This window comes from Caretta caretta, chromosome 23, assembly GCF_965140235.1.
Source record: "Caretta caretta isolate rCarCar2 chromosome 23, rCarCar1.hap1, whole genome shotgun sequence".
NCBI classification, from domain to species: Eukaryota; Metazoa; Chordata; order Testudines; family Cheloniidae; genus Caretta; species Caretta caretta.
Window position 1 is genome coordinate 3,554,049 of NC_134228.1, and position 17,637 is coordinate 3,571,685.

At 55.7% G+C, this 17,637-nt stretch overlaps 1 protein-coding gene across 2 annotated transcripts in view; it reads right to left on the reverse strand.

Moving 5' to 3' along the window:
* Positions 1-1,496: 1,496 nt before the first annotated feature.
* The window catches only part of LRFN1 (leucine rich repeat and fibronectin type III domain containing 1), a 58,164-nt gene continuing 42,023 nt past the window's right edge, over positions 1,497-17,637 (reverse strand). For both annotated transcript variants that reach the window (XM_048832938.2, XM_048832937.2), the window contains 2 exons: positions 7,859-9,267; positions 1,497-3,838 (listed from right to left, as the gene is read on the reverse strand). In XM_048832938.2, coding sequence (XP_048688895.1) covers positions 3,013-3,838; positions 7,859-9,234 — 2,202 coding nt within the window. In that variant the 5' untranslated portion in view covers positions 9,235-9,267 and the 3' untranslated portion in view covers positions 1,497-3,012. The remainder of the gene's footprint in view (positions 3,839-7,858; positions 9,268-17,637) is intronic.

The following is a 17,637-nucleotide window of genomic DNA, read 5'->3' on the forward strand; positions in this document are numbered from 1 at the left end:
GGGCTCTGCGGCCTGGCACTGCCCCGTGCGGCTTGGGGGGCGGGGGAGAGAGTGACGGCAGCGCTGAGAGCTGGACAGGCTGGGCAGGCCAGGGGGGCAGAACCTGGCTGGCTGACACAGCCCCCAGGACACGCAGGAGCTGATCAGCACCGTGCAACGCATCCCCTACTGCCTGTGTGCAGGCAAACTCACAAACACTACTCCTAAGACACACACACACACTGCCCCAATCGGTACACACACACACACACACACACACTGCCCCAAATCAGTACACACACACACACACACATACACACACACACACACTGCCCCAAATCAGACACACACACACACACACACACTGCCCCCAATCAGTACACACACACACACACACTGCCCCCAATCGGTACAGACACACACACACACTGCCCCAGTCAGTACACACACACACACACTGCCCCCAATCAGTACACACACACACACACACACACTACCCCCAATCGGTACAGACACACACACACACACACACACACACACACGTCGGCTCTGCCCTTCACCGGCTGTATCTTCACAGAGACTGTAATTTCACAGGGTGTCCCCGGTGCCCTGCCCCCTTCCCGGCCCAGGGGAGGCTGAGTTCTGGGGCGGGCGCACAGGCCAGGGGCACCTTCCTGGCCCTTCCTTCAACGTGGCAACCTCCCCCCGGCTCCACCAATCTTCCGCCCCCAGCAGCTTTCCTGCGCCCAGCGAGCGGGGTCAGTGCCCAGCCACACGCAGCTGTGAGGGGACTCCCAGCTACTGCAGTCCTGGCCTCTCCCAGCAGGGGGCGCTGTGGGGAGTGGGGCAGGGGCACTGGCTATGGGGGGAGCGCCCAGCTACTGCAGTCCTGGCCTCTCCCAGCAGGGGGCGCTGTGCGGAGTGGGGCAAGAGCTGGGTGTGGGAGGAGCTCCCAGCTGCTCCAGTGCCGGCCTGTCCCAGCAGGAGGCGATGTGCAGAGTGGGGCAGGGGCACTGGCTATGCGGGGAGGGCCCTTCCGGCTACTAATTCCATGTTCATGGACGTGCCGTTCTGGGCTCATCCTGTCTCCGCCAGGCGGGCAGGACGGGACCGGAGCCGGTGGGTCGCAAGATGGGCAGCAAACGATGTAGCCGACAGGGTCCAAAAGAACCGGCTCCGCCCTCCCCTCTTTGCTCGGCTCCTGGGCTCGTTAATTAGTAACATTTGCATATATTTCCATAGCCCCAAAGGCCTCAGTGCCCACCTGTAGCCGCCCAGCACCCAGGTTACCCCCTGCCCCCAACCTACCTGGATCCCAGCTGGTCTCTCGTCACCCCCACACCACTGATGGATTTGCCCTCAGACACCTGCTCTCCGACGCCCACCTCTGCCATCTGTGCCCCCCCTCGCCCTGTGTGGGGACCACCCCCATCACCTCCCCCGCCTTGCTCTCTGCGCCTGCCGCCCCCCGCCTCCAGCCCCCACCTCCGACACGACAGACACAGGCCGGACCCCGCTGCAGTTCACACATAAAAGGTTTTAATCACCTCCTGAAAAGGGGGGGCCATGCCCCAAAAGGGGACAGTGGGGGGGAGAGGGATCGGGGAGGGATGAGGAAATAAGGAGGTTCAGGGGGCAGAGGGCACAGGTTTTTAATGTAAAAACTTGTGTTCGATACTCAAACAGCGTTTTCCTTTTAAAAAGTCATGATAGGGGAAGGATGATGGGAAATGGGGTACGGTGGAGGGGTTAGGGGATGGATGGGGAATGGGTTACAGCTGTGGGAGCTGGGGTGGATGGAGAGGAATGGGGTACAGCTGTGGGAGCTGGGTGGATGGAAGTGAATGGGGTACAGCTGGGTAGGTTGGGGGAAGGATGGGGAATGGGGTACCACTGTGGGGGATGGGGGGATGGAAAGGAATGGGGTACAGCTGTGGGGGTGGGGGGATGGATGAGGGATGGGGTACAGCTGTGGGAGCTGGGGTGGATGGAGAGGAATGGGGTACAGCTGTGGAGGTTGGGAAAAGGATGATGAATGGGGTACCACTGGGGGGGGGCTGGGTGGATGGATGGGGAATGGGGTACAGCTGGGGAGGTTGGGGGAAGGATGGGGAATGGGGTACCACTGTGGGGGATGGGTGGATGGAGAGGAATGGGGTACAGCTGTGGGGGTGGGGGGATGAATGGGGGATGGGGTACAGCTGGGGAGGTTGGGGGAAGGATGGGGAATGGGGTACTGCTGGGGGGCTGGGAGAGATGGTGGGGGATGGCTCTAGGGGTTGGGCAGGTTGTGGAGGGATGGTGGGGGAATGGGGTACTGCTGGGGGGCTGGGGTGGATGGAAGGGGAGGGCACGGGGTGTAGGGGGGAGTTTGCTAGAATGGGGTACAGTTTGGAATAACAGGGAAAAGGGCGATGACTTTTTCGATACTGAATACACTGAACACAGAAAATGATCTAGACCAGCCAGATACAATAAATAGGCCCCCCACAGTCTGTGTCGGGGAGCAGGTGCCTGTCACCCCCTTCCCAGAAACACTTGGGGGGGGCAGGGGGAAATAGGTTTATTTTGGAACTAAACTCTGCTCCCTCCCCCATCCCGGACAGTTATTAATGCATAAAGATTTACTCAAGGTAAAAGGATCTTTGTAATTTCGTGTCATCTGTGCATTTGTCTTTGCTAGTCCTGCTCTGTCCTTCCCCTGCCGCCCGGCGCAGATGGGGTGGAGGGGGATCTCTGGAAACAGCCCCCCCACACCCCTTCCTCTCCCTGCAGCCGGACCGTCCCCTCCTTGCCCAAATGCTTGCGTTCGCTCCGTCCGTCGGGTGGTGTTTTCAGTCTCCGTCCTCCGTCTCCGCTCTTTAAGGCACCGCAGCGGAAGAGAGCCGGCGTCGGCGGGATCGGCGCAGGACCCCCCCGTCTGGGGCGGGTGGGTGAAACCGGAGCCGTCCCCTCCAAGCCCCCGGGGAACTGGTCGTGCGCCCCGTGGGCCCGACGAAATTGCCACCCCCGCAGCCCGCCCCGGGGCCCGTCTCAGACGGTGCTCTCCAGCATCCACTCGGTGCTGCTGAAGGTGACCCGGCGTTGGCTCAGTGGGCAGCCCTCCGCGTTCAGCTGGGACGTGGACATGTGCCGTTTTGTCCGTGCCCGGCGCGGGTAGCTGTGGCTCTGAAACAGAGAATAGTCCCCGTCGAAGGAGTGACGGTGGTGGTGAGTCCTCGACAGCTCCCGGGGAAAGAGGCCCACGCTGCCCAGCGTGGCCCGGTGCTGGCCGCCCGGCCCACTGTCCCGGAGGAGACCCAAGGAGCTGGTCACGCTGCTTTCGGGCTGGCCCTCCTCCGAGGACAGCAGGGCCACAGTCTGGAGGTCTGCACCTGGCTTGGGGTCTCTCTTGTCCGGTTCGGGGGTGACGGGCGTGTCCTTCTTGGGCTCCGCCTCCATAGGCCCCGCCTCCTTAGGCCTCGCCTCCTGGAAGGTCTCGTATTTGTCCTCGGCGGGCTTGGAGGCCGGGGGCTGCCCGCCGTTGGTCTGGGAGTAGACGTTGCTGACCTTGGCTTTCTTGGGCCCCTCGTGCCCGCCGTGGACCTTGTAGCGGATCATGAGGATGATGATGAAGACCAGGACGGAGGCGACGATGATCCCGCCGATGATGATGATCATGGTGCCGCCCAGGAACTGGGTGTGCAGGGCGTGGCACTGGGCCGTCTCGCCCTCCGTGGTGAACTGGACGCAGCCCACCACCCTGGTGGCCGTCAGCGCCGTCACCCCGTCGTCGTAGACGGCCAGCACACACAGGTCGTAGGCCCGCCCCGCCGCCAGGTCGTTCACCAGGAAGGCCCGGCTGGACGGGGGGATCATCCTGGGAGAGGGGAGACACTGGTTAATTGCTGGGACAGCCCTTTGCCCCGTAGCCCAGGCCTCAGCCCCCTGGCACATCCTAGGGATATAACCCTAATCTCATAAATCTCTCTGGGGTAGTGACCATCTTCCTGCTCTGTGTTCGTACAACATCTTGCGCCGTAGGGTCCTGGTCCATAACTAAGAGTGCCAGGTGCTACTGTGACACCCCCTAATAGTGATAAAATGTACAGCTCCTGGCACAACAGGACCCCTAGTTATGGGCTAGGACCCCATTGTGCAAGGTGCTGTACATTTTATCACTATTAGGGGTGCTACGGTAGCACCTAGGCACTCTATTTATGGGGCAGGACCTTCCGTGCTGCCGTAATGTACATTTTATTGCTATTAGGTGTATTATGGGCAGAACCAAGGCTCCAACCCCATAACTAGAGTGCCTAGGTGCTATCATAATACACCTAATAGCAATAAAATGTACAGCACCTAGCACAATAGGGCCCTGGCCCACAACTAGGACTCCTACCATGACATTAACTGTCATCTGTAACCTATCATTTAAATCAGCTTCTGTACCAGATGACTGGAGGGTAGCTAATGTGACGCCAATTTTTAAGAAGGGCTCCAGAGGTGATCCCGGCAACTACGGGCCGGTAAACCTGACTTCAGTACTGAGCAAACTGGCTGAAACTACAGTAAAGAACAAAATTGTCAGACACAGAGATGAACCTAATTTGTTGGGAAATAGTCAACATGGTTTTTGTTTAGGGAAATCAGGCCTCACCAGTCTACTAGAATTCTTTGAGGGGGTCAACAAGCATGTGGACAAAGGAGATCCAGTGTATACAATGTATTTAGATTTTCAGAAAGCCTTTGACAAGGTCCCTCACCAAACGCTCTTAAGCAAAATAAGCAGTCATGGGATAAGAGGGCAGGTGCTCTCATGGATCGGTAACTGGTTAAAAGACAGGAAACAAAGGGTAGGAATAAATGGTCAGTTTTCAGAATGGAGAGAGGTAAATAGTGGTGTCCTCCAGGGGTCTGTACTGGGCCCAGTCCTATTCAACATATTCATAAATGATCTGGGAAAACGGGTAAACAGTGAGGTGGCAAAATTTGCAGATGATACAAAACTACTGAAGATAGTTAAGACCCAGGCAGAGTGCGAAGAGCTACAAAAGGATCTCTCAAAACTGGGGGACTGGGCAACAAAATGGCAGATGAAATTTAATGTTGATAAATGCAAAGTAATGCACACTGGAAAGTGTAATCCCAACTCTACATATACAATGATGGGGTCTAAATGAGCTGTTACCACCCCAGAAAGAGATCTTGGAGTCAGTGTGGAGAGTTCTCTGAAAACATCCACTCAATGTGCAGCGGCCGTCGAAAAAGCCAACAGGATGTTGGGAATCATCAGGAAAGGGAGAGAGAATAGGACAGAAAATATCATGTTGCCTCTATATAAATCCATGGTTCGCCCACACCTTGAATCCTGCATGCAGATGTGGTCGCCTCATCTCAAAAGAGATATATTGGAATTGGAAAAGGTTCAGAAAAGGGCAACAAAAATGATTAGGGGGATGGAACAGCTTCTGTATGAGGAGAGATCAATAAGACTGGGACTTTTCAGCTTGGAAAAGAGGCGACTAAGGGGGGATGTGATAGAGGTCTATAAAATCACGAGTGGTGTAGAGAAAGTAAATCAGGAAGTGTTATTTACTCCTCCTCATAATGCAAGAACAAGGGGCCATCAAATTAAATTAATAGGCAGCAGGTTTAAAATAAACACAAGAAAGTATTTTTTCACGCAACACACTGTCAACCTGTGGAACTCCTTGCCAGAGGGTGTTGTGAAGGCCAATACTATGACGGGGTTCAAAAGGGAGTTAGATAGATTCATGGGGGATAGGTCCATCAATAGCTATTAGCCAGAATGGGCAGGGACGGTGTCCCAAGCCTCTGTTTGCCAGAAGCTGGGAATGGGCGATAGGGGATGGATCACTTGATGATAACCTGTCTGTTCATTCCCTCTGGGACACCTGGCACTGGCCACTGTCGGAAGACAGGATATTGGGCTTGATGGACCTTTGGGTCTGGTCGTTCTTATGTTCTTATGTTCATAATACACCTAATAGTAATAAAATGTACAGCGCCTGGCACAATGGGAGGCCTAGTTATGGGCTGGGACCTTCAGTGCTACCATAATCACCTAATAGCAATAAAAAATTCAGGTTCAGGGGAGTGCTGGGTTTGGGCCAGTTTCACCGGCCTGTTTGTGTCCTGAACATCCGCGAAGTAGTAATAATAATTCCGAAGAGGCTATAATTGTCTTTTCTTTTTTGACCTTTCGCTTGAAAATTTCTGCCAAATTTAAAACCTACAATAAGAAACCCTCCCTTTTGAAAGACAATGGTTTCTTTGACCGGCCACGATTTTTTTGGTTTGCTGAAAAATTCAAAACACATTTTAATTTCAGTTGGTCCGGTATCAATTCCCCCCCCCCCCCAATTTTTTTGAACCTGCCAGCAAACCAAAAAATCTGTTCTTTGTACAGCTCTACTTGTGGGCCGTGACAGCCCCCGTGCCTCACCCTAGAGGCAGCTGCATCTCACTGCTGATCACAGGATCGTTGTATAAACAGCTGTGATGCCCCACCCCAAAGGTGGCTGCATCTCAGCAGCAGGGGGAGCAACTCCTGCACTTACCTACGCACAAAGAGTAATGTCACACACACAAGAGTGTCACAAAACACGTGTGCGCCCAGTAGTGGCTCACATGCATGCACACACACACACTGGGGAGCTCACACACATTGAGAAATGGCTTATAACGCACAGACACACCCACGCAGGGTAATAGCTCACACACACACTAAGCAATGAGCAATGGCTTATAACACAGACACACACTCTCTGCTGTCCCTCTTTTCAAAGGCTGCAGAGGGAGCCATTACCCCTTTGTAATTTCCCTCCATTAACTCCCTGCCCTATGCCCCCTGCCTCCCGCTCCCACACCCTGCTGACCCAGCAGTTGGTAATCCCACCCAGGAATGGAGTCACAGGGCCCGGATTCTGCACCTCGCTGGACTGGAAACCCTGCCATCCCCTGAAACAGATTCCAGCCGCGTGGCCAGGCTTGCTACTGGTGATGACCAAAGGGTTCGGTTGCCATTCACCCCAAAGCCCAAGGCTAGCCAGGATCGCGCTACTGGAATGCAGCCACCTCTGGGGTGGAGGCGACAGCCAGGTGCACAAGGAAGGGGGAATCTTGGGCAGAGAGGCTTGGATCTGAAGCAAAGTTGTGCCAGACCTTTAGCATCTTGTAAGCTGTGGAAATTGAGGCAGCGGCGGTGGGATTTGAACCTGTCACTCTGGGAAACCTAATTATATGGAGCCAGATAATTGGAGCTCAAAGCCCTCTGCCCTGCCCCCTCCTTCCCTGCAGCATTGCTGCTCCTGGCCTGGGTTCGCCCTGGCATTGGGGTGATCCACAGCTCTCTCCCCGCATCCCCCACCCATGGAAATTTCCAGCCAGTTTCATGGCTGTGATGCTTCCCCCAGAATTTCCCCAAGGGCAGAACTGAGAGAGACCCCCACAGGGCAGTGCAGACTGGGAGCTAGTGAGCAGAGTCTGTCCATATCCGGCCCCTCTCCTACCCTTCCTCTGCCTCTGGCTGCACTGAGGCCAGTGGGGCTACCCGGGGATGAGAGAGGCCAGGCTTCAGTTACACCTGGTGCATCGCCCACTCGTTAAGTGGTGCGTACAAGCTGGGGGTGCTATTAAGAGGATAACAACCTACTACTGCCACCAGTGACTCTTCCTTAGCACCTGCTTCTAATGCCCACGGTTCCAGCCCTGCTGATGGCCCATGGACACCATCCATCATCAAGCTGGGGGTGCTATTAAGAGGACAACAACCTACTACTGCCACCAGTGGCTCTTCTTAAGCACCTGCTTCTAATGCCCCTGGTTCCAGCCCTGCTGATGGCCCATGGACTCCATCCGCCAGCCCAGCCCTCACCTGTACACCAGCGAGTCATCCAGGGAGCTGTTATACTGAATCTGGTACATGCGGATGCCGGGAATGTGCCGCTCCGAAGGCCAGTGGATCACCACCGAGGTGGAGGTGAGCTCAGCCGCCACAATCTTCTTCTCCAGGTGGTTTTTGGTGTCGTTGGCACCCGACTTGGCGGAGGTGGTGATGTCGGACGAGCCGGGGTCGGGCTCCTTCATGTGGCCCGTGTTGTTGACCAGCAAGGGCAGCGGCACGATGCAGACCTCCACGGGGGCGGTGGCTTCGCCGGCGGCATTGGATGCGATGCAGGTGAAGACCCCGTTGTCCTTGAGCGTGGTGATGTGCACCTCCAGCGTGCCGTTGTCGTGGACAGTGGCGCGGGTGGTGTTGTGGATCATCTTGCCGTCGGGCGCGATCCAGTGGATGGAGGGGTCGGGGTCTCCCACCGCCTTGCACTTGAGGCTGACTCCCTGGCCCTCCATGATGAAGGCCTTGGAGGAATACTGGCGTGTGATGAGGGGCTGCTCGCAGATGAACTCCTCCTCGGGGATGGACCAGAAGTACTTATCCATCAGGTGCTCGGGAGAGGCGCAGGTCTCCAGGTCGTCCTCCCGCGTCAGGCGCCGGAGCCAGAGCAGCTCGCAGTTGCAATGCAAGGGGTTGCCTCCGAAGCTGATGGTCAAGGTGGACGGGTGGGAGCCCCGGACGTTCGCCAGCACCTGAGCCCGGAGGAAGAGGTTGTCCGGGGGCAGCTTCTGCAGCCGGTTGGAGGTCATGTCCAAACGCACCAGCTTGTGGAGCTGGGAGAAGGTGCCCTCGGCGATATGGTCGATGAGGTTGTGATCCAGGGTCAGGGTGTTCAGACTGACCATCTGCCCGATGGCCTCCCACGGCAGCGTCTCCAGGTTGTTGTAGGACAAATCCAGGTCCTCCACGGTGGCCAGGAACTCGTCGAAGGAGGCCGGCTGGATGTTGCTGATCTGGTTGTTGCCCAGGATGAGGTGCCGGAGGTTGCCCAGGCCTTTGAAGTGCTCGTTGCGGAGGGAGGCCAGCCGGTTGCTGTTCATATGCAAGGCGCGCAAGGCCCGCAGGTCGGAGAAGGCGTAGGGCATCACCTGGCTGATGGTGTTCCGGGAGAGGGTCAGGTGCACCAGGTTGGTCATGTTGGAGAAATCCTTGCGCCGGATGATGGTGATGAAGTTGTCCGTCAGCCGCAGCTCCACCGTGCGCCGGTCGATGGATGGCGGCACGAAGAGCAGCCCCGTCTTGGCACACAGCATGGTCAGGGTGGGCGAGATGTTCTGGCAGATGCAGCGGCCGGGGCAGTGCTGACCGTTCGCCATGGTGCCGAGCATCAAAAGGGGCAGGAGGAGTTTTTCCATGGTACTGGCCCTTGCTTCCTCCCTGCCCGGGCTCTGCGGGCAAGAGGCACAAAAATAATTGGTGACAAACCAACAGCGGCAAATGGCTTCCCAAGCGCTGTCCCCCTCTACTAGCCAGTCTAAGCATTCAGGCGGCTGCAGCCCATTCCCTCGGGGCAGCTCTGTCTCAGCGCTGGGTGAGGGATCCCTGTATAAACAGCCTCTGTGTCCCACCCCAGAGACAGCTGCATCTCACTGCCGCGCAAAGGATCTTTGTATAAAACAGCCCCTGTGCTCCACTCTGGATTCTAAAGCTCAGATGGCAGAGGTCCCGCCCAAGTGCCCCCCCCAGCTTGTGGAGCTGTGAGACCCCCCCCCCAGTTCGATTCCTGTGACCGACGGACCCCTCTGGGGACATCATCTTAAAAAAAAAGGGGCCCCCAACGGATACTGCCTGGATCTTTTTGTGGCTAGCCGCATCCCAACGTCACCAGGAGTGGGAAATCGTGAGTCATGCCCCTAGAGAAATCGTGAGATCTTGCTCGAAAATCACGAGGGTTTACCCTAAGCGAAGCTTCAGAGCAGATCCTTTTTGTGAGTCGCCTCCTGGTTTTTGAGACGTTAGGGGTCCCGTTGCCAAGTTTTTCTCGGCCACCACCAACTTACTTATTTTTAAATGAAAGCTTAAATCCTTACAGGATCTCATGCCTCCGGGAGCTGGCGATTGAAGGAAAAACACCAGGCATCGCCAGGCTTGGGATAAAAGCATGAGAGGTGACAACGCGGCCAACACCCACTGGGTTGCTTCCTCATGCTTGATTTGCTTGGAATTTTCCAAACCCCCCCACCCCCCTCATTTCCCCTCCCCCCACCTGGAAGGGTTTTTTGTTTTGTTTTGTTTTATTGGCCAGTTGTTTGTGGTTTTCTGGGGGTTGTTGTTTTTTTAAATTTTGCACAGTTTGCCATTTTCCAAAAATGAGACATTTTCAAACAAGGGATTTTAAAAAAAAGAAACAAAGAAACTTTATATTTATCCCATCATTTGGTGAAAAAAAAAATCATTTTTGGAAAATTTCTATCTCCAAAAACAGAAAAAAAAAATGAAAAAATCACCCCACCCCTCCCCTCCCTCCCTTTTTCATAGATTTGAACATCTGAAAAGCCAGGTATGATAGTCTAGTTTGACCTGCCCGGATATCCTGTCCTGGGGCATCAATCAGTCCATACAGCGGGCAAAATTCCAGTTCTAATCACGGGCCTGTGGGTTGGGGTGTTCCTTTCAGCCCCCGTGTTCCCCCCAATTCACCGTTGGCACAGACATTTGCTGATCTTTGTGCACAAATGCAACCCCCCCTCTGCCCCCCCAATCTCAGTCACCGCCCAGCACAAACAATCTTGGTCAGGCCCTCTACACACCACTGTCATCTACCTAATAATAGAATTGCCTTGAGACCAGTCAACGATCAGAGGTGAAGACACCATTAAAAAAAAAAATCTCCCCCACCCCTTCAGAAAACCCTTGAACAGGAACAACTGGGAAACCTTCAGATCCTCAAATCCAAGGTTCCTTGTGGCCCAGACACAGTGCCTCAGTTTCCCCACTATGCTCTTCAGCCTTGGGTGTGGCTTGATTCCTCTCACCAAGCCGCTTCAGAGAGTGTCTCCCACCTCCCCCACGTCTGGGGCAATGGACTGTGACAAAGTGAGAATTTTCTATCATATTTTTATGAAGCCTATGTGTGCCTTAGTTTCCCCTATTTTTCACAAGGCTGTCGGGGTGGGGAAGAACTGTTGGATCTCTGGACAAGTGCAGCCCTCCTGTCACACCGCTGCTCACATTTCTCTGAAATAGATGTTAACTCCCTGACATGAGGGACAAATAGGGACAGGACTGATGGCTACAAAACCACGAGGGGGTGGGGGGTGGGGCGGAGAAGGGCGATCAGGAGCTTCAGCTCACCCCCTCTCGTCACCCAAGGACGAAGGGATGTTGGGCAGAAAGGGGACAAATTCAAAGCCAGTCCCTTTCCACATGCCACACCATTGGCCTGTGGAACTCACAGCCACATGAATCCCACCCAGGTCAGGATTCAGGGAGGGATTGCTCATGGCTCAGATATGAAGACTAGCCGGGATTAGAACAGCTCATGCTGACAAGGATGAAACAGCTTCTCCCGGGCTTACGCCGCTCTCTGGCTAATAGAGACCAGCACGAGCCCGAATGTGGGGGGCAGATTGTCCCCCATCTGCTACTGTGGGGTTCTTACCCTTCCTCTGGAGCCATGCACACACCCTCACCCTGGGAGACCCCCCCAAAAACATGCTCTAGGCACGTATCCCAATATCCTCACACAATCTCTCTCCAGTGACTTTCAGGTGCCCAGTAGGAGCGTGAGGGGCTGATGCAAACTCCCAGGGCAATGAGAAGCAGCCGCACTCAGGGACCTGGCTTGCCTCTCATCCTGTCTCCATCGGGGGGAGGGCGGCTTTGACCCATCAGTATTCCCCCCACCCCACCCCCAAGCGTCTAGTCGCGGCCCAGCGCTGCGCTGTCAGCCTGCACCCTGGCAGGCAGGTTGGTGACGGGATCGCGGCTGACAGCTGCTATGTGACTTTTATCCGGAGCAGCCGAGTGTGACGGCATTGAACCGGGCCCCGGAGATGGAGCCGGCTCCAACATGTGGGGGCTCAGACACGGCCCTGGCCCCCATGGGCTCCCCAGGCTCAGAGCCGGCGCCTCCTAAAGGCCCACCATTCCCTGAGCCAGCCAGTCCCCTGTCCTGGGCTGGATCAGAGTCAGCACCCCCTCCTGGAAGAGACTGGGACTGCGGTAGCTGGGACCCACCCCAGTCTCCCCCAGCTCCAGAATCTCCCCCCGCCCCCACTCCACAAAGCAGAGGCCTGGAAACTCATCACAGAATCTCTGGCCATTGCAACAAGCCTGTCCCCTCCACTCCTTCACGCCATCCGTCCCTCTAGGTCCTCAGCCTGGCCCCGCTGTCCCTGAGCACCCCCATCCTCATGCCCACACCCCACAGCGCACCTCCCAGCCAGATGGCACCATGGCCGGGTAAAGGGGTACCTGACTCTCATACCTGGCTGGCTGCATCTGTGAGGTCCGCTCCTCACACTCCTGGCCAGGGAGATCTCAGCCACCCAGCTGCGGATCCCCAGCATGGTGAGGCCACTGCCAAGCAGGCCCCGTCATGTTACCAGCCTTTCCTTGGAGACGCAAGCCTCGGGGGGCAGGGGGTGTCTTTGCAAGCACCTAGCCTGGCACATGGGGGCATCTACGAACTTCCAGATCCACCCCCACCAAACTAAGGGGAGCCCCACTGCAAACCGTAGGCTCTCATCTCCTTGACCAAGGAGATTGCCACCAGCATCTCCATTTTGCAAGTTGGGGAAACTGAGGCACAGAAAGAGTAGCGAGCAGCCAGTCAGCAGAAGAGCCAGCATTAGAACCCAGGCATCCTGAGTGCCTGTCCCATCCTCTTCACACTGGGCCAAGCAGCTGCTGTGGAATAAGGTTACACTTGAGAGAAATTGTGACCCAGTGCAGAAATGCTCAGTACCCTGGTTCCAGTCATAGAATCAGAGAAGATTAGGGTTGGAAGAAACCTCAGGAGGTCACCTAGTCCAATCCCCTGCTCAAAGCAGGACCAACCCCAACTAAATCAGTCTGGTCTCTGTCACTTCTCTGCTGGGTGAGCTTGGGCAGGTCATCTCGCCACTCTCTGCCTCAGTTTCCCCACTCAGTCTTTAGCTGTCAAGACCGTGAGCACTTTGGGGGCAGGGATTGTCTCTCACTTGGGGTCTGTGCAGCACCCAGCCTGACAGGGGACCCCGTCTGATCTCGGCCGGCATCTGGCACAGCACCTGGCCTGACGGGGGACTCCCCGGTCATGGCCGGGGTCTGACACAGCGCCCGGCCCGAAGGGGAACCCCCCACCCCACTCATAGCCGGGGCTTTTAGGTGCTACACTTAATAATAATCCAACACAGGTGACGGGGAAAGTTTCACCCTCAGCCACACACTGACCACCCCGCTCCAACTGGCTGCGATTTGAGAACTGGGGGGCTAATTCCTAGCCCCCGCTGTCTGTACCATGATCTTGTTTCACAGGCAATTCGAGGGGCGGGGGGAAGAAAGCACCATACGAACTGCAATGGAGGGAGGGTCCTGAGTCGTTATGGTTCAGTGTTTTATAAAGGGGAAAGCAACGCTCGTTATACCCTACAATCCCACCACCCCCACCACGTTTTTAACCCCCCTGGGGAGCTGCCGTCCTAAGAGGAGTCACACACCCGAGACATGAGTAAGAGCCTCTGCTCCTCATCATTGCAGTATCTGAGCACCTCCCAGGCTGCAGTGTATTTATTCACACTACCCCATCCCCACAGGAACACCATTGTACTGATGGGGAAACTGAGGCATGGAGCGGCTGCTTAAGGAGGTGCATCAGTGGGAAAGCCGAGACACTAGTGCCCTAAGTCTGGCGCCATCCTGCCGCTCTCAAGCAGCTGCTTAATGCCGAGCAGTTTCACGAAAGACCAGAATGCAACTCAGGAGTCCTGACAGCCAGTTAGCTTGGTTCAAACCTCTACATGCCACTCCCCTCCCAGAGCTGGGCATAGAACCCAGGAGTCCTGGCTTCCAGCCCCCCTGCTCTAACCACTAGACCCCACTCCCCTCCCAGAGCCAGGGATAGAACCCAGGAGTCCTGGCTTCCAGTCCCCCCAGCTCTAACCAACCAGACCCCACACCCCAGAGCCAGGGATAGAACCCAGGAGTCCTGGCTCCCAGCCCCCTAGCTCTAACCAACCAGACCTCCCCTCCTCAGAACCAGGGATAGAACCCAGGCATCCTGGCTCCCAGCCCCCACTGCTCTAACCACTAGACCCCACTCCCCTCCCAGAGCCAGGAATAGAACCCAGGAATCCTGGCTTCCTGCCCGACCCCGATCTAAACCCTAGAACACCGCCCCTGTGTGCGGACGAAAACAACCCCTGCTGTTGCCAGGCAGATGTGGATCGAAGTCAGCAGCCTGCTCTGAGCCTGTATCTCTCTTTCTCTCCCCAAGGAGAAGAGACTCAATTACACCGAGCGAGAGAGAAATGGCAGGGAAGAGAGAGAAATGGAGGGCGGGGGAAGAGGCTACAGCCACTGCCCTGCTAAGCTCAGCTGGTCAGCCACAGCCCCTCCCCACGACTGGGAGCCAGACCCCGCGAATCCGAGTGCCCCCTCCCAGCACCTTATCATGGGGGGAAGATAGGAGCTACAGAGGGCATGGCTGGGACTTTTACTATGGTGGGGGTGTCACAAGCTCAGCTGCCATGGTGCACCCCCTGCTGGCCAAGCCTGGCGGGGCAGGCACGCCCTGCCTCCGTTTCCCCTCCCCCAGGTGTTTGGTCTTTCCCAGGTCACTCTCAGCATGAAATCCCCTCCCAGGATAACAGGCCAGGCAAACAAACAGTCAGTTCCTCCACCCGGCTCAGATGCCTCTTCACCCACCTCCCGGACTCCCGTTCCCACTCCGGGGCCGAGCCCTGACTCCCAGGAGCCCCTCCCCCCAGACCAGCACCACTTACTCCCCATAGTTCGTGACTCCGCCCCCCTGCGTTCTCTGCCCTTTGGTGGGGCCCAGACATTTCTCAGGCTGGCTGAAATCCCAATGAGTCCTGGCTCTTAGGCTGGCAGACAGCAGGTACAGCAGACTGTACATGGCTGGCTACCCCAGCACACTGCCCCATTATGGGGCTGTGGGGGCGGGGGGGGGTAGGTACAGAAAGAGCATCAATGGAGCTTTTATTGTGGTGGGGGGGTACGAGTTGCATAGCGCACGGTTGGCTGCTATTGTGGCGGGGTATTACAAATGCCGTGATGGAGGTCTGCGTGTCAAACAAGAGCCATCCATGCCTTTCTGCTGGCATAACCCCGCCCTAGGCCCGGCAGTGCTGAGGGGCTGTGCCTCTATTGGGGTCCATCCAGGCCCTCTTCTACCCCCGCAGACAATTCCCAGACGGGGGTGTGATGTTATTGACTTGAACTGGGACCGTATAGAACACTGTTGCAACCAAGGTCCTGTAGTGGCACCAGATCTTGTATAAAGGGGGTCAGATAAAGTGTCTAAGACAAGGTCATGGTTGGCTGGTTATGATGACGTGTAGGGCATGTATCATTTTTGTATTTAAAGATATAAGTATTGGTTCTAGACTGTCTGTATTTCAAACTTGTGCTCTGCTTCTGGGGGACACCCCAGACAAGTTGGTCTCAGCTCTGCCTAGCCTGCTGGATGGCCCATTAAGGACCATCCACTGTACAACGGACCCACTGAGAGAAGGCAGACACGCCTGGGGACTCAGCAAGGTGTGCAGGGACCTGCCTGTGGACAGAACTCTGAGGTTTTTCCAGGCCGTGTGCTGGGCAGCTTGTCTTTGGGACAAAGAAAGAAAGACCACATGGCAAGAGACTATAAAAGGCTTCTGCAGCTCCTCCATCTTGTCTTCAATCCTGCTTCTGACCTCTGGAGGGACTTTGCTACGCTGAAACTTTGAACCAAGGACTGAAAGACCCATCCCAGCTGTGGATGGACTCCAGAGACTGGATCTGAACCTGCCGTTTATTCCATCCCTGCGACAAGAACTTGGCCAGGACTGTATGGAATTGATTTCATGTAACCAATTCTCGCTCTCATCTGTATCTTTTTCCTTTTATGAATAAACCTCTAGATTTTAGATTCTAAAGGATGGGCAACAGCGTGATTTGTGAGTAAGATCTAACTTGTATATTGACCTGGGTCTGGGGCTTGGTCCTTTGGGATGGAGAGAACCTTTCTTCTTTTACTGGGGTGTTGGTTTTCATAACCATTTGTCCCCATAACGAGTGGCGCTGGTGGTCATACTGGGAAACTGGAGTGTCTAAGGGAATTGCTTGTGTGACTTTGGGTCAGCCAGTGGGGTAAAACCAAAGTCATTCTCTGTCTGGCTGGTTTGGTTTGCCTTAGAGGTGGAAAAACCCCAGCCTCGGGCGGTAACTGCCTGGCTTGAAGCAATTTGTCCAGAATTGGCACTCTCAGTTGGGTCCCGCCAGAACAGGCATCGTTACAGGGGGTAGCTGCGCCATGCCAATGGATGGCACAGCAGGGACACAGCCGTGGGCGCTCATTTAGACACACATCTTAGCTGGCCCACGTTCACAGCCCTGCCGCACTGACGCCTCTGTTTATGGAGGAGCTGGGACAGAAGCACTCTCCTCCTCACCAGCTGTTCTCAGGGGCTATATTTAGGAACAGAACCCAGGTGTCCTGACTCCCAGCACCCCCTGCTCTACCCAGCCTGGCTTCCCGACCCTTCCATTGATAGAATGGGGTGCGCCCCCTCTCCGGCCCGTACAGCTGTCTGCAGCCCTGAGCCCCGGAGATAGGACCATTAATTTTTCACAAGGCCTAACGAGCTAGAAGTGGAAGCTAGCTGCTCCGCACAGTGGCATGGGGACTAACCCTGTAAGCATGATAATCCAATCCCGTAATATACCAGCGAGCGGAGTAATGAGGCAGAGGAGGGAGTGGGAGCTGTCCCCAGATGGATGGAAGCGGACTGCATTTCATAGGACCTATACCACAGACATCAGCCTGGGGTGGGGGTGGGGGGGGGTGAATTCTCCATGATGGCACAAAAGGCTCCTCCCCGAGGAGCAGCTTTGGAATTGAATAAAGCTAAACAGAATTAAGGCCCCTTTAATTCTGAATCAGAGCGTCCACAAAAGGTTTAACTAACCCATTTTAAGAGTTCATTTGGATTAGCTCCCCCTGTAGACAAGCAAGGGTCTGTCGCAGTTTGCTGCCAATGCAGGATTCAGATCCCCTTGGAACCTGGGGTGCCAGCCTGGGGAGGAGTCGCCCGGGCCAGCCGGGACATAGCCAGATAGGCAGCCATCACCCAGCTGTTCCAGGGTCTGGGAAGTGGGTTACCCTGCCATTGCCATTCACATCATTTCCTGCCGGTGTTTCCCTCCGCAGATCCCTTCAAACGGCCATCAGGCCGGTTAACATGGCACCGATCAGCCGGGGGGGCAGAGCGTTCTCAAAACAAACGTACCACCCTCCTCCGCCCCAAGACACAACCCTCGGGCTGTCTCATCTGCTTAGATGGGCAGCGCTCTGGGACAGGGACCCACTTTGTGTTCTGCGTCTGTACAGCACCTGGCGCCCTGGTCCAGGAGTGGGGGCGCCTGGGTACTACAGTAAAACACCTAATAGCAACAAAAAACGTACAGCTCCTGGCACCATGAGGATTTGGTGCATGCCTGAGGCTCCTAGGTGCTACCGTAATACAACTAATAGCAACAGAAATGTACAGCGTGTAGTGCCATGGAAGCCGGAGCACCTAGGTATTACCGTAATACACCTAATAGGAATAAAA